General features: G+C 36.7%; 5 protein-coding genes across 7 annotated transcripts; 2 read left to right on the forward strand and 3 right to left on the reverse strand.

Annotated features, from left to right (window-relative positions):
• Window positions 1-96: 96 nt before the first annotated feature.
• Window positions 97-1,804, reverse strand: LOC126752793 (radial spoke head 1 homolog). The gene is made up of 3 exons (XM_050463775.1): window positions 1,323-1,804; window positions 1,100-1,265; window positions 97-1,025 (listed from the first exon to the last, which is right to left on the reverse strand). Exons 1-3 carry the CDS (start codon window positions 1,395-1,397, stop codon window positions 244-246), a joined length of 1,023 nt encoding a protein of 340 aa, XP_050319732.1. The 5' UTR covers window positions 1,398-1,804; the 3' UTR covers window positions 97-243.
• A 101-nt stretch (window positions 1,805-1,905) lies between these two features.
• On the reverse strand, window positions 1,906-8,671 carry LOC126752792 (UDP-N-acetylglucosamine--dolichyl-phosphate N-acetylglucosaminephosphotransferase). Its single transcript, XM_050463774.1, has 5 exons — window positions 8,369-8,671; window positions 8,165-8,306; window positions 7,869-8,082; window positions 7,574-7,808; window positions 1,906-2,592 (listed from the first exon to the last, which is right to left on the reverse strand). The coding sequence occupies exons 1-5, from the start codon at window positions 8,512-8,514 to the stop codon at window positions 2,103-2,105; spliced, it is 1,227 nt and encodes a 408-aa protein (XP_050319731.1). The 5' UTR covers window positions 8,515-8,671; the 3' UTR covers window positions 1,906-2,102.
• On the forward strand, window positions 3,984-7,048 carry LOC126752789 (beta-1,4-mannosyl-glycoprotein 4-beta-N-acetylglucosaminyltransferase). The gene has a single exon (XM_050463770.1). It carries the CDS (start codon window positions 4,202-4,204, stop codon window positions 5,879-5,881), a length of 1,680 nt encoding a protein of 559 aa, XP_050319727.1. The 5' UTR covers window positions 3,984-4,201; the 3' UTR covers window positions 5,882-7,048.
• An 808-nt stretch (window positions 8,672-9,479) lies between the features above and the next one.
• LOC126752790 (uncharacterized) lies at window positions 9,480-11,331 on the forward strand. Its single transcript, XM_050463771.1, has one exon. The coding sequence runs from the start codon at window positions 9,510-9,512 to the stop codon at window positions 11,175-11,177; it is 1,668 nt and encodes a 555-aa protein (XP_050319728.1). The 5' UTR covers window positions 9,480-9,509; the 3' UTR covers window positions 11,178-11,331.
• A 3,355-nt stretch (window positions 11,332-14,686) lies between these two features.
• LOC126752782 (polycomb protein Sfmbt) lies at window positions 14,687-23,101 on the reverse strand. 3 transcript variants are annotated; one of them, XM_050463761.1, is made up of 11 exons: window positions 22,922-23,101; window positions 22,133-22,359; window positions 20,862-21,657; window positions 20,125-20,334; window positions 19,486-20,013; window positions 18,950-19,393; window positions 18,623-18,872; window positions 18,366-18,555; window positions 17,996-18,299; window positions 17,579-17,928; window positions 14,687-17,507 (listed from the first exon to the last, which is right to left on the reverse strand). In XM_050463761.1, exons 2-11 carry the CDS (start codon window positions 22,274-22,276, stop codon window positions 17,130-17,132), a joined length of 3,594 nt encoding a protein of 1,197 aa, XP_050319718.1. In that variant the 5' UTR covers window positions 22,277-22,359; window positions 22,922-23,101; the 3' UTR covers window positions 14,687-17,129. The 3 variants fall into 3 exon arrangements, with proteins under 3 accessions (XP_050319718.1, XP_050319717.1, XP_050319719.1); XM_050463760.1 differs by having other exon boundaries at window positions 19,486-20,334; XM_050463762.1 differs by lacking the exons at window positions 20,862-21,657; window positions 22,922-23,101 and having other exon boundaries at window positions 19,486-20,334; window positions 22,133-22,223.
• Between the last annotated feature and the right edge of the window lie 140 nt (window positions 23,102-23,241).

Below are 23,241 nucleotides of genomic sequence, written 5' to 3' on the forward strand. Positions count from 1 at the left end.
AACTGTATAAAGAATTTATTTTTAATATTTTATTCCATAGACCGGAATAATGAATGTATAATTTCAAAATCGAAATTAAAAAATACAAATTCAAAATTCAATCCCAAAATCATGATTTAAAAATTTAATTTTCAATTTTACATTACTGGGATTTAACATTTAATTTTATAACATAATTGATCAGGGTTATACCCAAATAACAATAAAAAAATATCACAGGAAATATTAGTGACTATTTGAAAATTAACATTCCTTTGGCTCACTAATGATTTCGATAGCACAGGGATCAGCTTGCTGACTGCAGATGCGCTCACTTTCCGTTTCGATTTCACTCTCACTAACACCCTCACATGGTATGCACTCCACGCACTCACCCTCTCCCTCTTCTTCTGCTTCACCAACATATAAAATGCTACGCTGTAGCGTCAACTCGGTCGGCACTGTACTTAACGAACACACAGACACCTCGGAATCAGACAAAGGCAATGGTACAGGCTCTTGCGGCAATTGAGCATAATCATAACAGCAAATATCTTGAGCAAACCACTGGGATGGTAATACATCGACGTACACACCATTCTCATTACGTTCGGTTTCGACTTCGCCACCGAACTCTTCAGTGTCGCCCTCACTTTTCTTTACTTTATACGTCATACCAGGTGTTTGAAAGAACCCCATCAGCATGTAACGTTGATCAAAGGTGAACACAGCTGGACCTTGTGGGTACTCATTGTCCCAGGTTCCATGTAGAATAGTTGAACGATCTTCGTCACCATAAAATATTTGAAATGGTCCCACACGAACACCCATACGCCATGTGCCTTTAAAACGTAACTCGCCGCATTCTTCGGACTTAAAGCAATAGACACCGACTCCGTGCCTCAGACCGCGGTACCAGTTGCCCATGTAGCAATCATTGTTAACGTACTTATAGCGCCCTTTGCCATGTTTAATATTCTTGCGCCAACAACCCTCATACATACTACCGTCGGGATAGATGAAAATACCTCGGCCGGAACGATGTCCTAAAGCGAAGTCGTATTTCAATTTAAGATATAGATTTGATCGTTTCAAATAATATTCACTTCAATTTGTTTACCACAACGATAGCAGCCGTAATAGCGTGACCCATCTTTAAATACGTACAAACCGATGCCATGACGCCTTCCCTGACGATATTGCCCATCATATTGATCCCCATTGGGAAGTATGGCCCATCCACGCCCATGGCGTTGGCCAGCTGCATTGCGACCACCAATATAGAGCTATGTAAACACATAAGAACCATAATGGGTTTAGTTGACACATCTTTTTTTACTCACTCCGATATTTATACGATCTTCTTCCTCTTCGGCTACGGTTAGCTCAGATTCTGTCGATATGTCCGACATACTCATTGCAAAACGGGATAAAACTCTTCAGACTTCAATGAATTTGCGAACAATTATTTGGTGCGTAAAACTGGAGAAATGAAGTTCCGTTGAAGAAATTCTATTAAAGTAAAAGAAAGCATAAGAAAATATAATGATTTTTGAAAATAGTGTACAAAGTATTAAAAATATCAAGAAAAGTCTCAAATGTCAAGAGTTTTTGGATTCTCTGGTAGTTAAGATTATTAAAAACAAGTAAGGAATGGAACTACTACAGCTACTTACCAGAAAAATGATGATATCTGAGTTTCATTAAGATACCTCATTTTGTACGAGTATAGGGCATAAACCCTATCGGATATTATATTTGAAGACCGTTACTCGTATATTAAACATATGGAAGCTAGTATTTATCCGATTTCAACCGATACGATATGAAGAGTACTGGAGTTGTCATCTAATTTCACGTGTTTCACATAATTTTCACAACCTTATCCAAATGCTTCGGATTTGTTCGGCGTAAGAAATATTCAAATACAATTTTTTCCATTTCTGTATTTGCACTTTGAAATTAACTTACACTAGTTTTAGAGTTTTACAATCAGACTTCTTATAGTATATACTTATTTAAATTTTTGGTCTCAACAAAAATACAAATCGTCTGACAAAATGCCTAGTCAAGTACTATACATATGTACGCATACGTACAAAATTAGGAATACATCTTATAAATTAGGTATCATAAAAGAAGCTAGCCAGAGGATACCGTATAACCATTGCACATAAGGTACAGATCACTTGTAGGCCCATCAAAAATTGCGTAACAACCTTCTCGTGTACGGGTCCAAATACAACCAAAACCAGATTGATGAGCGTAAAATTATTGGTAATCACTCGGCCGTCACTTTGTTGTTGCCACGATATTAGTTTCAACTTTTTCAGCACAAGCACCATTAGCAATCCCAGCTTGTTCAATTTCTCCGGGTGGAATTCCGTCGTACTTATGTGTAGTAGATCTGTCCTAGCATCATATTTAGGCAAACGATGTCGAGGGCATGGCACGAAGTGAAAAAGCTGCGGCACTGAATACAAAAAGTTTAAAATTTGAGGTATGAAGAAGAGTAAGAGAGTTTTGCTAAAATGTCCCAATATTCCGACGACAGCAAATGTCATACCAGCAAAATAGCAATACGTATCGCCGACAAACACTTGTGACGGATATCTGGAAATGAGAAAAAAAAATTATTAGGAAAAAAATTTCAAACTTTACCTGGAATTTGTAAATTGATACTTCCATAAAAAAAGATGTAAACATGATATTAGGACTAATTTGGGACTACTTTAAATCAAAATATATAGTAGCTCCAATTTGAGCTTTAACCAATCCTTCTGCATTATCTATCTAGACATTCGGGGTCGAGTACGAACTATGACTTTACTACAATGCCCACGACAGCCTGTTCTACGTTACCGAAATTTAACAAGATTTTATCAGGCCAAGGGCTGTTTTTTGGTGATCTAATTCCTTGCAGAAGAGTTGCTCCGTATATCCAAGACTCGTGCTGGCATTGAGTCGAACCCGGGCTCGGAGGAATTTTTCTGCCGCGGCTGCGCTAAAAGGCTCCATCGAAACTCCACCTCGATTGATGTAATACATGCAATGGATGAAGCCATATACCTGGTCAGGCCGGAAATGAACCACGAGTTACGTGGCCCCATGCTGCCAAAGCACTACTGCGACATTAGCCTATACGGCTGTGCAATCTGCACCAATTTCGAACACTGCGCAGCCACTACACCCTAGTGGTCAACAAAGGACCCATACGGTCCATGGGACGTACGTACGCTGATACGCGATAATGACGTCGAACAATAGAATCGATGACATGTGCTCAAAAGTAAAATCCTATCTCTCCGACCTTTCTCGCTCCTTCGCTGCACGGAACATAACACTCTTCCCTACTAAATCCATAGCGACCATATTCAAAAACTGGACGAAGGAGTTCAGACTTGACCTTAATATTGCAGTCGATGGCCGTTACAACAACAGCTAAACTTTACTATATGGTGTACACTAACTTTTATGAAATGGAAATTGATTTCTTTCAATGCCCATCTCTTTTATATTGAAAAGATTTAAGAACTTTTCAATTGGGGTTCAGAAGCTTTATAGAGGATGAGGACTTTTCGATCGTACTATCTAACAAAAGCACAATGGAAATCAATTTGCATAAGTTAACCAATTGCCCCATTAACCAATCCATCACACGGATTTGTATACACGTAATCAATTCTTAGACAGACTCTTTTCAACGTATTCTCTTTTTCATCACTTCCGCGAATATAAAGATTTCGCCGCCTCGCTCGTTGAACTGTATTTATATAATTGAATCATAGTTAGAAGTTACACTTTGTTTTTTTCATTATAAAGTATTTCCAATGTTTTGTTTACAACTATGGTCGTTTTACTTTGTTTCCTATTTACAGGTATTTACCATTTACCCTTGAATTCAACGTTCTCTGATAAATGAATGGAAAAACGGAACAAAACAAAAAAGAGAACAACTTTTTGAAACCCCCATTGTCAGCTGCTGAAGAACAGACCGACAGACGACAACAGCTGATTGGTTTATCGTCATCTTATTCGTATTCCTTTTGCAGTCAAGAAGTGGAAGATTTTCTTGGGTGTGTTTTCGCAGAAAATGTTGCAGAGAAAAATAAATGCAAATTAACTTAAAAAATTGGAAACTCGTTAGGCAAAATTAGATCATATTATGTAGAGTGAATATTTTGTGATATCTATTGCATTATATATGTATCACAAATGACAAATGTTTCAACGCAACGGAGCAAATGCCACAACACGCCTCGTGAACAACCAACATCTGTACTCAGACATTGAAATGCCAGATGTTGCAAGTTCAACTACAACTGGAGGCAAGACAACATTAACTAAGAAACTACTTCTAACTTTATTGGTACTTGCCCAAATATGTTTCATTTCGTGCCTGTGGCTGTTACAGCTTGGCGATGGCCTCAATACCAGCTTAAATGAGGTAACTGCGCATAATGGCGACACCAAAGACTTCTCAATTAATACCAATAACTTAGTTAATAAGCCACGCAGAGGAGTATTGCTGGGTATGAGACGTGTTAATTTTATAACCAATTCCGTAAACATTAGTTTAACCGATACTGCGGACAGAAAAGTAGCATCAAAGCAGGAAGTATCGCAAGCTGTGATCGAAAATAGTCAATCAGGGAAAGAAAGCAATTTTAAAAAAGACTTTTATCTCAAACTGAACAGACTGAATAAAACCATAGAATATAGAAATAGAAGCGGGTTTTTGCCTGAGTTGGACAACGATGTATTGTGGTGCTTCCGTAAAGGAAGTATTGACGAACAATCTCAAATATCGAATGATGAAGCTGCACAGGACGTTGTACTTTCTTGGGAGGAAGAGAACACACAATGCAAGTGTCGAGCTGGTTGGCATGGGCGTGATTGTGGTCAACCAGAAGTTATGTGGCGTGCATTGTTAACGTCAAAATCACATTTTCAACTGCAAGAGCCAACTAAGACACGGAATCCCAATCGATTAGTACACTTGTTGGAAGGAAATTTTTTTAATTTGGATTTATTGGATTTACAAATAAGTATGCTCGCCGATGTAGTTGATTATTTCGTAATATATATAAAACCAGCACGAAAGGATTTCCAAACAATTCAACACTGGTTAAGAGAAACGCTCCCAACTAATAAATATATGATTTACCTCTGTGACAAAGAGCATACGTTAAATAAAAAAGGAAATTGTACCATCAAACAGGCGTATGCGCATTTCCATCAACAGCTGCAGCAGAACCAAATCAAACTATTACCACTAAAACCAAGCGATCTGCTACTTTATACAGACGATCGTGTGTTACCATCACCGGAAGCACTGCAATTTCTTAAATATTATGCAAAGGATGTACGTAATGTACTTTTTCGACTGAAGTATGTCGTCTATGGTTTTTATTGGCAACATCCAAAACAAACTTATCTTAATGGTCTTGTAAGTTCCTTTGTCCATATGGACAACCCAAGCCAAATAAATGGCGATGAAAGTGATCCAGCAAAGTTATTTGAAATAAGCCTTACAGCAAGTAACCACCCAGCACCTTTTGTCGTCGGCGATTTAAATCACTTTGGCGGATGGTTTTGCAAATACTGCCAGCAGCCAGAAGAAATTGTCGCCGAATTACACGCTGAAACTAGTTCCTTGACACAAGTTCAATTTGCGGATACTGTACGTAACCACAATATTGATGCGGCATATTTGCAAAAACTTATTGCAACCGGTGTTTACGTTGACGGGAAAATGCAGCTTCTGCGTAATCGTCGGTATTCGGATAAATACTATGCCCCCGCATTGGCAGAAACAGATAATTCAAAATATGGAAATCTATTAGTTAATTTATTCGAGTCATTTGATGATGACATTGAATACGAAGCCGGTAATTACTAAGAAGTGAGAAATGTCGCAATATTCTTGCCTTGGCGTCTACTAACCGCTCCAAATTGTGAAACATTTAAAATATGTTTAATTAAGTGATAGTTTGAAAATTTAAAGAAAATGCCCCTAAAAAATTAAATTTTCGGAAGATGCAAACAAATATGAAAACATCATTGTTTACTTGTCAAACATAGACCGGAGTGTAATGGATTGTGAAAAATCTTTAATAGCGTGATCATCATTTCAGCTACATATATGTATTCATAAGAAGTTATTAAACTTTTGTGCCTAATAAGTTTAAATCGAAGTTATTCTATTCCCAAAATAACCTACAATTTGCATTTAAAATAAAACATAATTGGACTATGATATAATAACTAGGCTGTTTGGAAAGAATTTCTTCAAGAAAATGCAAATAATCGATGTGGTATTTTTTATTTAAATCATGTGTTTATCAAAAACAAAAAAATAATAATAAATTAAAAAAAAAACCATATGAATCTGCAGAACTCTCAAAAATTGAATTTATAAAGTACTTGTATTTTCTCATACATTACTGATGACTTTGAATGGTATATGCACTAGTATTATTAATGTTGCAGTAAACACATATCAACGATGACCTTTGTTAAGTGAAATAAATAAATATATAAATAATGTACTATGCTATGAATTATGTATTATACCCATTTTCTTATAATTATCAAAACTGAGAATACAGATTATTATATCTACGAATGTGGTAGATCACGCATAGCTTATTAACAATCAATTATAATTATTGACGATTCAAATTTTATATGAAATGCTGTGATAAAGTTATTGGGATTCGAAACTAAAATGATTTTATTTTTAGTTATTAAATATGTTTATGGAAATTCAAGCATTGTTAGCATTCTTCAGCTGAATTTTTTGTACATCCCAAGAGATTTACATTTATAATTTCATAGCCAATTATATCTCATTCAAAAGCATTTGTTATTTTGTAACACCATTTATAGCTCCAGTAATTAATTTCAAACAAATGCATATTTGCGTTTGATATAAATCCATTAAAATCATAAAATTAAAACTCAAAATGTATTATCATGGTTAATAATAATGTATGTATGTACCTAAGTTAAGAAAAAATTCGATAAATAAAACATGCTTCACTTAATGTGGCTTCCGTATAACACATTTTTGTCAAATTGCAATTTAAATTGAGGATGTTAGGAACAAGTTAAAAAGGAAACAATAAAAGACGTTAAATTCTTTTTTTTTTGTGCCATGAAATGGCATAAAAAGATCTTTATCTTGATTTTGATCAGTCATGTATGTATGTCATACATGACAGCTACTATATGTTATAGTGAACAGATCTAAAAAATTTATTATGTTTACTATGGTGGAATTGCATTAGTCAAATAAAAAAAATTTCCCTACAAGAACTTCATTCCGAACGATCAGTTTGTATGGCAGCTATATGATACATTGATTCGATCTTAACAATTTCTTCGAAGATAGCACAGTCACCTTGGACAATAATCTATGCCAAATTTCGTTAAGCTAACTCGTCAAATAAAAAAGTTGTATATACTAACACTTGCTTCTGAGGGTTCAGTTTGCATAAAAGCAAGTTTTGGATAAAATAGGAATTGTAAAGAAAACCTATAAAATAATATATAACAATCTATTCTACTAAAGTGTGTAAAGTGTACTCACTTATTATACTTCCAAAGCGCAAGCGAAACCGCTAAAAATGGAAGCATTAGATAAATCGAGAACTTATGACAATCAACTTGGTGCCCAAGCGCCAATTCAATGATGTTGAAGCATAAAACGGATGCGCTAATCACAATGGATTGTCCAACTTCTAGGCCGTTGATTCCAGCTAAGATATTTATTGCATTTGTGCAAAAAACGGCAAGCATACCCATATAGATGTAATAGAAAATGCCTGAAAAACATATATACATAAGTATAGCTGGTATTTCAGTTTATTTAAACACTATTTTACCAATATCCAACGAATAGCCCAATAGCGGTCTAGCAAACTTTGGCATTATTACTGTTGTAATGTTAAAATTCACATAGTAAACCATTAGTAAGGGCAATGTGCCCATCGTTGGTAGAAGTAACTTGTGACGCCAACGCAGGTCTAAAACATCATCAGCGAAGCCAAGCAGAATCATACAACAAATAGACAAGAGTGCTGCAATCATCTCTGCAAACTGTTAACGAATAAGTAAAGGTTGAGATGACTTGTTATTAGCTTCACATGTTGCAAAACGACCTTTTCGTTTGTTTAATTACCTCTTCATGTGGAAAAGTTGCAGGTTTGGCGCCTGTCTTTACGTCAAGCAATGCAGCCTCTTCGAATGTAAATGGAATCGGTATAAAAAGAAACATAGCCACAAGAAAAGCGCATCCAATTAATACCCCGAATGATTCTGGTCTAAATGAATAGTCATATTGGTTCATTCAACATAGTTTAAAAAATCACCGTTGTATACTTACATTTGTGGTTGTTCGCGCTTACAGAGGTCTTTACCATACAAGCCGGCTTTAATAAACATATCTTTGAACCTCGGGATCATTCGAATGGTAGAAAGATAAGCGCAAGCGGCGATTACAGCGCTTATAGCTATCGTAATCCCACTCATTTTAAATCACCTTCGGCAATGGTTTTGAATTACAGAAGTATATTTACGGTTTTAAATATTGTTAATGTTTTCAAATTTCACCTAATTTAATTAAACCCTCCCTTAATATATACGTGGATTTGCCACCAAATTTTCAAATTGTTCACTGATAAAAAAATCTGTCAAAATCAGCTGTGCTAACAACTGCACTCAAAAGTTTACAATCGATAACCAGGTTATAATCGATTTAGCTTTTAACGAAGAATACATTTTTTGATAATTTTAAAAGTAGGTTTATGCAAACTTTTTGATGCATGAGAATTTTATTTTCTATTATAATATGGATATTTAAATACATAATTGCATATTACATACAAGAAATATATAATAAAATTCAAATTTCCGAAAATAATGCAAATATTCATATGAAACCGAACGTTTTTGCAACGAAAAGAAATTCAAAATTAAAACGAATGACGAACTGCTTAGCAGCGAACTTCGTCTTTCCTCATCGCCCCCTCACTTACATAAAACAGCTTTGGGTGATAAAATATTATTCTTGTGAACATCGTCATAGTATAAGCAAAAATTTGAAAAATAACGTGAATATATACATTTGTCTTTGGCTTTCGGTGGGACTTCCGGCTTCAACAAAATAAAAAAACTCAACTATATCCTTTTCTTCCCAGAAGCAACAGTGAAGGGTAATATAGCTTCTGTGTTAACGTTTTGGTCGAAGTTAAAGTTTTTTCTTGTTTTACATTTCTTTTAATCCCAAAGTTTTTTCACTGTAACCATGATGACTGTAATCGAAAATAATTTCTACTGTTTTCAATAATACAATTCACATACATAGGTTTGAAAATAAAATCATTTCAAATTGAATACCCATTACATCTATTAAGTCTTTTTCACGAAATTTAGAAAATATTCAATAAATAATATAACGAGTTCTGCATTTAATTCTAAATTCGTGAATTCCTATACTAGTATACCAACCAATATCGAATATAATTATGAGTACAAAATCTATAAAAGACTTCGATGCAAGTCGATTTTTAAAGCTTTGTAAGCATTCAAATTCAGAACTTCAAGCCCGACAACGCCAATATAGAAGGGTCTTAGAGGCGCGATTGCCTAATGTACGAAACAACCATATTCAGATTGAGGCCTATAAACATGGGTGCCAGAGAATGAAAGCCGAGAAAGATTTGCTAAAAACAAATATTTGGAACGCGTCAGGAAAATGCCATGAGGTCAAAAATGGTCAAGCGCTTACTTCTATCAAATGCTTCATTGATTGTAATGTGACTCTCAATGAGGAAGTTCAAAAAATGAAGTTATATATACACAATCTTGATCGTAAATTGGGTGTAATGAATAAGGATATCTGTCATATGAATATGATACAATTCCAAAAGAGTCGAAAGGATTTAGAAATTGCCAAACGGTCACTGCGACTCTTGGAGGACCAATATGAAAATCAGATCCAGATGGAATGCAAGCTGACCGCATTAAGTGAGAAGCTTCGTCTAAATATTTGTGAACTGATAAACGATCGTAGGCAATATTATTCATTTTACACAAAATACATACAACGATTGACCAGCGAAAATAAATACCTTACGGACCTCATTGATTTTGCACTCGATCAAATTGAAATTGGTATCGATATGTATGAGAAATTAGATAATCAAAGTAAAAACTTTGTGCATGATTTGGAGAAACGAAAGGTTGAAATGGAAACACTTCGACGTATTAAAACTGCAAACGAAAAGATGATGGAATTCCAAGAGAAGAAATTTGTAAAACGATCACTAACTGCCATACCATACAAGGAAATTAAACGCCGTGAAATTTGTCGACAAAAATATATAAAGAAACTTAACCTCTACAACAAGATTTTAAAGAAAATTCTAAACTACACCAAAGCGTCAGATATTAAACATGTCATTGACAAATTCCAAGAACAGGAAAGCCTTTATTATTCCTTCTCTAATCACTCCAATGAAATCAGCTATCGTATAACACTATTGAACAATTCTGTGGCGCGTCTCTTCGGTGAACTACAGGACCTAAAGATTGGCAATCGAAGTGTGCTAAAATCCCAAGCCGAGACAATCGAGAAGTTAAAAAATGTGCTGAAGACAAAGCGTTTGAATAATGCAAGTCTCAAAAAAAAGGCCGCCTCACAGGATGAACGTATCAAAAAATTGTTCGAGGGATTGCAATTGATTCGTGATCAAACACTTGTAGATATATCGCTGTTGGCAGACGATTTCGACGATCACAAGGAGATCAACATTAAGACTATGCGCGAACAAATGAAATTAATTGAGAAACGTATACAGTCGTTAGTTTGTGCAATATACGCAATCGAGCGGCAAAAAAATCGTGGTGTCTTAACCACGGTATATCTTGTGAGAGATCTATACAAAGTAATTGAGGCGCCGACGGAACTTGATCAGATAGTACCGGCTACACAATGCGCTGAATGTGCCGAGGGCGATGCCAGAAATGTGGACGAAGCATGGAACATTAGACTCATGCCCCTTGAACAGCTAAAGGTCTGGGTGTCTGAAAAGGTTGGTCAACCCGAACTTCAATACCGTTTGCATAACGCCTATCAATGTCGTTTAAGTCGTTCACGTTCACGTAGACAAACTCTTATACACAATGCATAATATAAAATGACATTAAATTAAACATATAGAGTAGTTTATATAAATCAATTAATCAAAAACTATGAAAAAATATTTTGAATTAAGCCAACTAAAATTGTATAAACCATTGTATGAATAAAAAAAATTCCAGCAAGCACAGCGCCTATATAAGAGACACTCCTAACAAAAACTAATAAATGCTTCATTTCATAACATTTTTGTCCTTCCACCTTAAGATGGGTTTTGTGGTCGCTCATAAAGAAAATTTCTGGTTAGCTTATCGCAAAAGAAATCAATCCGTTTCTACCGATATTTCTAACTCTTCTATCACTAGAACCAACATTAAATAATTTCATAAAATAATTCTTGTTGATCTCGTTCGCTGTTATTTGCCAAAGTAACTACAACCCAAACTCTATAGTCACTAGTCGTTTTTACATATACTATATAGGAGAATGGAGTCATGTGTAAAAGTTCACGCAAGGGTAGAAAGTTTTTTGAGCTCCATTCACTTGGTGGTGGCCAGAAATTATTTTTTTACATATGGCTCAAGCAGCTAATGACTTCCGATCTTAGGCCAAGTATCCACTGGATACCCAAAGAAGGCGAGCTAAAAAGAGGAGGCGAACCATCCCTCCGCAGGGTTTCCACTGAATTTGGGACCCGCTACGTAAAAAACGCCCCAATGAAATGGAAACAACATCCTCGGATAAGCAAACAGCCAAAAGGCTGGCTGGCGCGCTGTTGTAAACTTGGCTATAACCATGTAAGCGGTGTCCTCCCCAATACAAAAAAAAAATTTTGGACAACATAAAAAAACTTTAATTTTATAAAATAACGAACTATTATCTACATATAACATACATATGTACATATATGCTCGGCCCCGAAAGTGAATGGTAAGAAATGGATAATAAGATATGCGTTGCTCGCTATTCTCACAACAGTCGGTTCTTCTCTTCTTAATTGGCGTAGACACCGCTTACGCGATTATAGCCGAGTTAAGAGTCGATTCTACGTTCCCGTAATTTAAATCTTATTTCATCCGGTCAAAGGCTGCTATTTCATCAATCTAACTTTGTTGGATCCGTATGTTTTAGGCTAAGTTTGTCATCAATGAACCAACATGTAGTAGCGGGGTTGTTCATCATCCTGCTCATCCGTGCTGACATTTAGTTCAACTTGGGCACTACGTTATGTGGTTCCATGTTGCCAACACACAACTAATACATTAGCCTCTACGGTTGTACAAATTGAGGCCAACACAGACCCAAGGAGCTCAACTAGGCAGCCTGACTCCTAATCTGATATGCCAGGGCTTAGTTATCCGGTCAGGTAATGTCGAGTCCTCCCTAACAGGTTATCAATCGAGCACCTATGTATCGAGATGGGAACGATTTGGTACTAGGCGAATTTAACCCGCCTATTTCAAACGATCATAGGGGGATGCAGCCGGCGACCTTACTTGAAATCCTCTAACCTCTCCACCGGTGTGAGCAATCTCTAGACTACTGCCAAGGCCTTGTCCAATCCAAACGATCGTGTTAAAATTCAAGTCGATGGCATACCTTTTCAAACCATCATCAGAGTCCTCAACTTCTCGCTGTTCACCCTTGGAAACCCGCCAACTTAGGGGAATCTGTCCTCCAATAATTCCCCTTTCCCTAGTAGTGAAGACACTGGCGATCTAGTTACTCCCGATTTTCACTTACCGAATGGGTTAAGCAGAACATCAATATGGTGTCTGTAAAATGCACAGCACTGAGCTTTATGAACGACCAGATAGTTCGTGGACTACGCCGATGACATCGATATCATTGGCCATAAAAAACCACGCCGTTAGTTCTGTTTTCTCCAGGCTGGACAAAGAAGCGAAGCAAACGGGTCTAGTAGTAAACGAAGGCAAGAAGAAAAAATTTCTGTCATCAAACAAACAGTCGTCGATAATTTCGACGGAACCAGCATTAACACCAACAACAGCAGCATCGAATTACAACGCAGGTGCTTTTTTGAACTGAGTAGGCAATTGAGAAGAAAAGTCCTCTCACGACGAACAAAGACCAAACTTTACAAGTCACTCATAATCCCCGTCCTGCTATAAGGTCCAGAGGCATGGACGATGGCAACATCTGATGAGTCGGCGTTACAAGCTTTCAAGAGAAAGGTTCTGCGGAAGATGTAAGGTCCTTTGCGCATTGTCAACGCCGAATGCCGTGGTCAATGGAACGATAAGCTGTACGTTACGATGACATTGACATAGTTCAGCGCATTAAGAGACAGAGGCTACGCTGGCTGGGTCATGGAAGAAATAATGACTGACGCTCTGTCAGAAACTCGGCTATAACCGCGTAAGCGGTGTCTACGCCAATAAAGAAGTTCGTGGTTCGTTCGAAAACTACGGTGTGAGAGGATCCTAGTAGCGTTGGACTTGTCAAATGGTTTTGAAACAGTCCATTACACAACTCTACTGAAGGACTGATGTGGTGGACCATAAACTATCTAAGCGGTAGGTCGAAATTCTAAGTAAGTTAAGTTGAGCATCTGTATGCTTCCGTTTAAGGAACACAAAACAATCCTCTCCAAGCAATTTCTACTGTGATGTTTTTGACAGAAATCGTCCCTGCAGTCAGCTGCTTGAAGTGGAGCCGTCGGCGACATAGAGCAGTAAGTCGACCTGAATAAGAATGCAACTAACTGCAGAAGCGCACTGAACGCCAGCGCCACAGTGAGACTATTAACAACTTTATCGACTCGCTCCCAATGAATGGCGCACTTGGAATCAAACCACAACCCATTGCAGACAAATAGCTCGAGTTGTGGTCTTAATCTAGAGTAACTTTTGCGTAATTTCGTTCTGGATATTGCAACAGGCTAAACTATTGACCACGAAATACCAAATAAATACATATGTTCTGCGAGCAACGAGTCTCCGAATGAATCAAACTACCTATTTGCATGCCCAATGAATTCCCATACACCCCATTTCTTTATGTTAAAGCCCAGTCGAAACATCACGTTTCCAGGGCCTTGAGTTGGATGATTTTGATCACAATCAACTTGAACTTAACATCCAAACGCTGCTCCATTATATGCGATAGCAGAAATTCAAACTGAATATCCCAACAAAGAATAGAAAATGCGATAAATCGATGTTTTGGAGATGTTCAATTCGATTACCACGAATTTCAATGATGATTTCGGCTGAGTTTTGATGAATTCACGCACAGTTTCGATGGAATTTCCGGTTATCACGGATTTCGATTGGCCCACATGTTGATTGTAAATTACTATGTCCTCACGACCACTTTGAAAACGTTGAAACCACTCGTGCACTCTGCTACGGATATGCAATCGTCGCATTTCGCATTTATTAATTTTAAAGACTTTAGTTCTCAGCCTTCGCAAGGAGTCACCAAAGCCATCTTTGGTCCACAAAACGCATAAATTATTGCTATTTCTTATAAAAAACTTGTTTGTTCATTTGTTCGGTAACATCATGACTTTTATAGTAGTTTGCTGTTTATTACACGCTATTTTATTTTTAAAGTATAATATAAAGTAATCGTAATGTTTGTTTGTTTTTTGTTTTCTTCTTTTTTTTTGTAGATTATTTACAAGTAAATAAAATAAGTGGCTAATGAGAACACCCCACTTCGCTCGCAGACTGTGGCATGCAACTGCTTACATGTGTGTGTGTTGGGAGGGAGTGTGGGGGGTGTGCTGCGCGTCTTTCTTATTTATACAAATTAAGAGTGTTAAAATCGTGTAAATCATAAACTCGTGTATATTAATATTTTAATCTTTACAATTAGTTTGTTGTTAATTCTATACATACATATATATGTGTGTATACTTAAGCTGGTGTGCTGTTGGTATTCTAAATCTGTTTTTGTTTCATGATTTGCTCTATCGCTCTAGCATTCTACTCTGATGAGGCGGTGTGGTTATATTCTATAATTTGTGTTATTTTTTGTTTTGTTTACTTTAATTATTTTATTTATTCACTATCCTAAGGGAGTAAGTTGTCAAAAGATTTAACTCTCACACACATACATAAATGTTAACCTTGCGTGGAACTGCAGCAGACTTGCCAATTGCATCTATGCTTCTGTGTATGTACGTATGTATACACTGATTGGTAGTTAGTTTACAATAGCACTTGAGTTTCACAAAAACTGAAATTATTCCCTGATCGTTATATTTCTAATCAATTCGTCGCATATCTGTATGTATGTATGTAGTTGCATATCTTAATACATATGTACATATGTATGTAAGAAAATTTTCTTAAACCATTTTGACGATACTTATCGCGAGCGCCGATTTTATAGTAGCGTCTTCGCAGGATACTTCTAATTACACTAATTTAGGATATGTAGTCAAGGGCAAGTGGAGTATGGGCCGATAATATGCGGATTACACAAAGCTATATTAGTGTTTACTCATCCAACAAAAAAACATAATAATTATGCAGTCAATTAAAGGATTTCTATTTCAATGTAAAAGGTGTCGAGCGATATTTACAAAAACAAGACAAAAATTAACGCAACTAAGTCAACTTGGTGGGTTTTATAAGATTTGTTTACTTATCGACCAAATCTATTTGTACTGAGCAATACATTACACAAAATCTGTCGAAGTATTTAAAGCAATTCGGACCAGCAAAGAAACCGAACGCAAAACTTTTGCCGAAATTGAGAAAAATATATTTTTTAGCTGCTTTACTTCAGCGCATTGAGTTCCAAGATGATGAAAGCATAAAATGTGCATGGATTGTGCGACAGTAAATTTGAAATGAACTTGAAATTTAAATTTTTGAAAATCGGCCTTAAACAAGAGATTTGTAAACCACCACCATTAATTGTATTTACCACTACACATTTATGGGATATGATTAATTTAGCAAAACGCAATGAATTAAAATTAATAATTTTTCAACCAATAAATAATTGTTTCATATAAAATATTTACACAAAACTTTTCAGTATGCAAATACATTAGTTTCAAACAACTTGATTTTAAAAAAATCTATAAAATATTATATACGATGAGCAAATAAGCAACGCGACTCTTACTGTTGGGAGTTAAAAGTGATGTTGCAAAGTTAATTTTTTTTTGCATTTGAGGTTATGTTTTTATCATTTATAATGTTGATTTTTTTAAAAGGCATTTATATTGCGTGGTTATTGTTGTATGTGTATGTGTGTGTGGGTCTGTGTTGTGAGTATATCTAATAAGCTTTTTATGCCTAACGGTAGAAAACATTGTATTGTTGCAGTGGTAATTGATTGTAATTATGCAATTGTTGTAGTAATAAATTATGTTTACTGTTTTCATTTAATAATTGTTCTCAGTCTACGAATGTGTTACATTTTTCGTGCACCACGTTTTCTTATTGACAGAAAAAAATACAAATACACAAAATTATTTATACATAAGGTAGTTTTCTTTTCTTTGCGTTTTTTAACTAAAATAAAGTTATTGTGTACTAGATATTAAAAATATGTATGAAGTGAAAATTATATCAAATAAGTATCTATTCTACGTCATTACAGAAAACTAATAATATTTTCAAATTTTCATTGTTAAGTTTCCTACTGGTTTCCGTATCTTTTAACTTCTACTTTGCTGATGCTGAATCCTTGTGTCTAATTCAGCTTGATTTAACTTAACAAAAATTTTCCTCATTCACTCTAAAATGTTCCAATTGACAGCAAACTCATCTATGATCATTGTAACCCAACGCACATCATGCTTTTATGAAGTGCAGCATGCACATGAGACACTCTCATACTTCGTACAATGCCTGTGTTATCTCGTGATATACATATTTGGTATACTTAAGAGCTACAGTAATCATATTAGATACGATACAATATTGTGACGAATTGCTAGGTGTGAGAGCTTAAGACGAAAAGTTGTTGGCTTAGGTGGTTTTGATGTTACTCTTTGATGCGATTGCTTCAAAAGGCACTATAAAAACGTTTTGTTTGCCTTATGCAATCTGGATTTACCAGGGTTAACTCTGCATTTAAGCTGCTGTATCAAATCGGATATTTTAAGCGCTGGGCCCACTTTCATGCCAAGCAAAGTAATTATTTCATCCTTAGATAGTTGCAGCAAACGTTTGCCATCAATTTTATTACGCAAAAATGTGTCACAGTGCGCCGTACAATCATTGACGCGTAAGAATTGCGAAACGTCATATACATTCCACGTATCGGGTATGAGGTCTGCTTGTGGGTCCGCATTTTGACTGTTGTTGTTGCCGCCGCTGCTGCCGCTGTTGTTTTCGTTCGAAGAGGACTCGATAAGACGCGGAATGTACTTGCTATTGCAGACGGATGAGTTCTACAACAATAATCGAGGGCAGAGAAGATTATAAGTAAAATTTGTAGCGTCTATAGTAAGACTAAACTTACCCCAATGTAGCTGGTAGCTTTGCGCCCCACAACCGGCGGTGCTGGTGACACCGACTTCTTTACTGCTGGGTTGCCGACACGCGTTGGCGCGGACGCTTGAGTCGTGGATGTTTGCTGCGCTGTGGTGATCTTTTCCGTCAAAGCCAGCTGGCTGCCATCGTTATGTGATAGTGGGGTGGATTGACCGGAGCGATGACTGGTGCTGTCCTCTTCATAGTCGCCATCATCGTCATCATCCTCGTTATTATCCTCGTAGAAAGCGGCATTGTGATGCTCTGGCTTAAGTTCGAGTTTAATACTCAACTTCGGAAGATGCGGATTTGTTTTTAAAGCAATCGTACGTGGTTTGGCTATCATATACAATAAACAAAAAGTTTTAGAAATCTTTTATTAATTGGTATGAAGCTCTTAATATACCTGTATTTGAATTTTCCACGCCTTTAGCAGTGGATTTTTTCTTGCGTTTTTTCGGACTTTTCGCTTTGGTGTTCGTTTTGGCTGTAGCCTGCACAGGCACCGGCGGCCCTTCGAGCTTGTGATTTACCAGTACGCACCAACCTACTGGATAAACATCTGGTGATTCGCAATCCAACCATTGGTCATACTCATCGGTCCAACCGTCGAAGTGTATTTTAAGCAAACGCCCGACTATGCGTGATACAGTCGCAACACATACCAAACGCGGGTCCATAAGGTCAGCACATTCGAGGCTCATGCCGACCTAAATATTGGTTATGAATGGCAGATTAAACACATATTTTTCATATGTATAATATTTTTAACTTACCCGAAATCCATGATTTGGCACAATCCGGTGGAATAAATGCTGGCCAGCAGCAACGCTACCCGTTTCTTGCAAATATTTTTCCCAACTAAACGTATTGACGTCATAGCCATTGGGAGGTGTTAAAGTGATGCTGTTTGAAGCGCAGAAGCCTACTGGGAATATGCTGGGCGATTTTTCGTGATAGCAAAACCTGCAAATAAAAAAAATTTAAATATATACTAATTATACACGTAGTAGTTGACAAGCTTCGAGCTCACCAATCTGACCCTGTGGCATCTGGTTGATAAGAATCGATGCGTATCATTATGTAGCCAAATTTAAGGACCGCCATTACGGTTGCAGCACAAATCGATGATAGATTGAGAGGATCGACCGCCTCCAATTTCATGCCTTCCACAAAACCATTCCCTTTGCCATCCATGTAATATTCTTCGAAAGTGAAATTCATTTTGAAAAGCTCAATCGTTGCATCATCTTCATGTACTTCAATCATTGCCTCTCGGCCAGCTACAGTGTAAACACAGAAAGAGAGTTATTACTGCAATAAACATATGTATATAAGGTAGACCGAGAGTAAATCTTACCCAACATTCGTTCTAAATAATCATGCGGTGCCGCTAAATTGTGACCCACGGTAGTCGCCCAACCGACCGGATGTATGATGGGCGAGTCCTCATGACACCAAAAACCGTCATCAGAGTCAAAGTACCGCAAAAACAAACGCTTGCCTACAATTTTTGTCACCGTTGCCAAGCGAACCTGTGAGATTCGATCCTTATCCACACACTCTAAATTCAAGCCCAGTCGGAAGCGCGACTGCATGCTGTCATTGATTTTGTTGTAAAAGCTGGAAGGCAGTGTACGTGCGCCAGACAATCGTTCCACGAGGAAATCTTTCCAATCTTTGTATTTATTCTCGATAGTACGTGGCGGTATTAGAGGTTTGCCGCGTGTCGCACACCAACCAACCGAGTGTACTTCCGCATTGCATAGATTTACCCAGAAGTCATGTGTTGGCTCATCAAAGCCTGAAATATAAAAAAAAAAATCGAAATTAATATCTTTCTCAAATGTTGCATTTCATTTAACTCAAAATTCTTCGGCATACGGGGTTACCTACCTTCGTAACGCATAAGAGCTTTGTATCCGCAAATATTTAAGATCGTCGCGACCCAAAACGAGTGTGGCGTCTGTCCGGGCTGCACTATTTCCGTGTTATCACAATCTGTATTCTCCACCTCAACTTTCATGTCAATGCCAATGCTGTCCCAAACTTCGTAGCCGGGTGCATGTGGAAAGCAAGTAACGGGTGCAGCGAAAAAATTCGGATGCGACAAACGCGGCGTCCAATCGAAAGAATGCGACGGATCATACATACGACGACGTATACTAATGATTTTTTCCATTTGTGGGCAGGAAACTGGTAAACGTTCAAATTTTGGAATTTGTGGCAGGTCTTCTTGTGGTAAAACATCACGGTACATTTGAAGTGCCTTTGGCGTAGCAACTAAGCCACCTGCATTTACACCACACAAGGCTCCATTCTCACTACCTAGACCTGTTAGTGCACTTGCGCCATCCATTCCTGTCAATTCGGCGGACATGACAGGTTCGCCAAAACCGTTGATTTGTGTAATTTTCGATTGGTCTGTGATGCGAAAACGATAATTCGAATTCTTAATATGAGCAACACGTAACGCCAACTCAATATCAGATTGTTGAGGTTGTGTATCGTGTTGTTGTATATCGTTGCTATTACCATTGTTACTTCCAGCTACACCATCGATATGATCTTGCACGGGGGAGTTGGAAATCGTCTGTTGCTGTTGTTGCGCACCACCTGCCATTTTAGTGTTGTTTACTACCAAAGAATAAAGTTCGCCACGAGCGCAGGACATGCTGCAAAAACGTCGAGATTTGGTGTAGAAAGTGTGCTTTACACCGATTGCACCACAACGCTCACAGACGGCTGAAAAAAATATAGAAAAAAGATATGGAAAGTATTAGCAAGTGTAAGTTAAAGGAAAAAAATAACTTAACGCTATTTCCTATTAGGGAAAGCATGAAAAACTAACCTACAAAAGAGTTTACGATGTTAATATTATTTTATGTATTATTTTTTTTATCAAATTAAAAAACGCACTGATGGATTAAAAGCACCCTAATTAGTGCATCACATATCACTACTTGCTTGTGTTCTTATTTACATTAATAATAAAGTTTTCAGTTCTCATATGGAATAGGAAACATTCAATGATTTCTTAACGCAGATTTCCTTTACATTGGGCAGCGATTATACAAAATCTAATTGTTGATTGCTATAATGCTAAATATACGACTATGGCGTTGCTACAATTTACCACTTTTAAGTTAATTATAAATATTTGTGTTACTTTTAGTTTTAATTTTATTTTAACCTCTATATATAAAGTGGAAATTTATTAAACGAAAAATAAATGAATTGATTTTCAAAATCAATAATTAAAAAAAACATACCCATGCCGTCTTTCTGAATTGGTATAACCGATGGATCTATGTTTCCCTTATATGCTATTGGTGTCTTCAGCACCAGTCCTGGCCTGTTAACTGGTTCTATTTTTCGAGTCTTACGTTGCGATGAGCGATGGTGGCCCGTTCCTCCACCTCCACCAAATCCTCTTGATGAGGTTGCCGCTGTTGCTTGCATTACGGTTGTGGTGGCGGGCACCATCACCTCATCGCCACTATCGCCTATTAATTTGTGTCCACTATCCAAAGGCACAAGGACACCATTCTCATCCATGCCATGTGCATGGGAGATATCAACGCCACCACTACTTCCTTCTGCCACTTCTCTTTCGTCAGCCATAAATTCTGTACCATCATATGAATTAGAATCGGTCATCATAACGAAATCATCAATATTTATAATTTCCTGTTTTGGCGCTAAACCACCATCGTAACTACCATCATCCAATTGATCATAGATTGGTTGTGGCTCATCGTTATGCACAAATTGTGTTGCTAATGATTTGTCTACGCTGACATTACCACAACCGCTGTTGTCAGCACCTATTGCGCCACTTCCAGTGCCATCATCATCGTCTATAACTTCTGTGTAGTTTTGAAAAACAGCTGCGGCCGATTGTTGAAGTAACTGTTGATGCAAACCACCTACTTGTGCTAGACCGTAAATATCGTTAGAATTGGCCGCAATTAGAGCTGTCGGTTGTACGCCTAATGCAGCCGCTGCTGCTGCTGCCGCCTGACCACTGAAATCCCCCCCAACAATACTCATCATTGGATTCAAATCCTTTTTATTTTCATTTTAGTTTTATTAGACAAAACAGGAAAACCAATCGCATTCGAATTTATATTTGTTTATACGTCCGTTGATACCGCAGATATATTGTGTTACATTTTTATAGTGGTTGTATATAATAATTAACGCAACATTATTCAAGTCGAAATAGATTTTTTAAATTGCGGTAGTTTCAGGTATTTTTATTTTTTTATTTTTGGGGAGGAGTAAATGATCAAACACAGCAAGAAAAAAACATATGAAAAGAAAAAGAAAAAGAAAGATTTTGAGAAATAAATGAGTGAAATTATAGTAAATAAGTTGCAATTGAAGATTTTAAATTCAATCGTAAATGAAATGTACTCGATTCTAAATGATCCATATGCAACAATCGCTCAATTATTTATTTACATATGTATGCATGTATTATAACCATGAAACATGTTTGTGAAGCAATACATAGTTTAAAAGGCTGTGCTATACATACCATTGTTGGTTGATGTGAGGATAAATCGTCCATTACAGAAAGTCCCACTGATGGATGCCCAAAGAATGAGGGTGCGTCCTCCACTGTGATGCGTTCAGGATTATAGTGACTCATCCACATCATACGCAGCTCGGAGGGATTCATTTTTAGTCACACTCAAAAATATCTTGTCATTTATTATTTCCAAATTTCGTCCAGATTCGTAGGTGAAAGGATTTCGTCTTTAACTATATAATTTTTTTAAATAAATTAATTTTCCAACAATATAGTAATTGTTTAAAGTGTTTTTTATAAAAATGTTTGATATAAAAATTCCTACAAAAGATATAATATGGTCCTTTTATTAACATTTATAATGGGCGATGCACTCTTATACAAGTTTATGTTTGGAATATTTATTTGTTTACAATACATCAAACACTTCGAGAAAACATTTTGATGGCTAATATAAAGAGTAATTCATTCATTCCCTCATTTTTCATCAAATTTTGGGATCACAGTTGGAAAGGCAAGAAATCATTCAAATAAACCCTTATAAATGGCTTTGCTTTTTTAGAATAATTTGGGCTTTATAAGCAAAGATAAAAAATAACATAAATGCAGAGTTCTTTACTGGTAATTAATAGTAGCACTTTTTTAGGATTTTAGCAAGGCTGAAAACGCATTTGTCTCGCAATAAACACACACGCCGCCGCCACCACAAACGACAACGACAACACGAACACGAACAAAACGCAACCCAGCCACCAGCCAAACACACTTTTTCCAAATATCTTTAACGCGTCTTACCCTGTTAACTTTTACACGAATTTAACAACTTGTCTTTGCTCACAATCTTAAGTGCATTTTGCAATAATTTTCAGGCATTACACTTTATATTTGTATGTATTTTTCACAACTTCAAAAAATATAACCATTTAGCTTCTAACCAAAACGCTCTTGCCAAAATCAACGACGTTAATCGACAAGGAAGTGTTTAGTGTTGTATTTACCATGCAATATATACATCTATCTCTTTTTGATTTGCAAGTTTGGAATGTAGTGGCGGTAAAATAGAAAAATGGAAATGTTCAAAAAATGCGTTCAGCAAATAAATATCATAGAATAGG

Source organism: Bactrocera neohumeralis, chromosome 3 (assembly GCF_024586455.1).
Source record: "Bactrocera neohumeralis isolate Rockhampton chromosome 3, APGP_CSIRO_Bneo_wtdbg2-racon-allhic-juicebox.fasta_v2, whole genome shotgun sequence".
Taxonomy (NCBI): Eukaryota; Metazoa; Arthropoda; class Insecta; order Diptera; family Tephritidae; genus Bactrocera; species Bactrocera neohumeralis.

Excerpts from the sequence above, each read along its gene's own strand:
- LOC126752790 (XM_050463771.1), top strand. The coding sequence starts at position 9,510 with ATGAGTACAAAATCTATAAAAGACTTCGATGCAAGTCGATTTTTAAAG.
- LOC126752793 (XM_050463775.1), bottom strand. The coding sequence starts at position 1,397 with ATGAGTATGTCGGACATATCGACAGAATCTGAGCTAACCGTAGCCGAA. Across the intron at positions 1,266-1,322 it reads AAGATCGTATAAATATCGGA|CTCTATATTGGTGGTCGCAA; the intron begins GTGAGTAAAAAA and ends GTGTTTACATAG. Across the intron at positions 1,026-1,099 it reads TTACGGCTGCTATCGTTGTG|GACATCGTTCCGGCCGAGGT; the intron begins GTAAACAAATTG and ends ACTTCGCTTTAG.
- LOC126752792 (XM_050463774.1), bottom strand. The coding sequence starts at position 8,514 with ATGAGTGGGATTACGATAGCTATAAGCGCTGTAATCGCCGCTTGCGCT. Across the intron at positions 8,083-8,164 it reads CAACTTTTCCACATGAAGAG|TTTGCAGAGATGATTGCAGC; the intron begins GTAATTAAACAA and ends ATTCGTTAACAG. Across the intron at positions 7,809-7,868 it reads GGGCTATTCGTTGGATATTG|GCATTTTCTATTACATCTAT; the intron begins GTAAAATAGTGT and ends TATGTTTTTCAG.
- LOC126752782 (XM_050463760.1), bottom strand. The coding sequence starts at position 22,276 with ATGAATCCCTCCGAGCTGCGTATGATGTGGATGAGTCACTATAATCCT. Across the intron at positions 20,335-20,861 it reads AATTCAGAAAGACGGCATGG|CCGTCTGTGAGCGTTGTGGT; the intron begins GTATGTTTTTTT and ends TATTTTTTTCAG. Across the intron at positions 19,394-19,485 it reads AGCTCTTATGCGTTACGAAG|GCTTTGATGAGCCAACACAT; the intron begins GTAGGTAACCCC and ends TTTATATTTCAG.
- LOC126752789 (XM_050463770.1), top strand. The coding sequence starts at position 4,202 with ATGTTTCAACGCAACGGAGCAAATGCCACAACACGCCTCGTGAACAAC.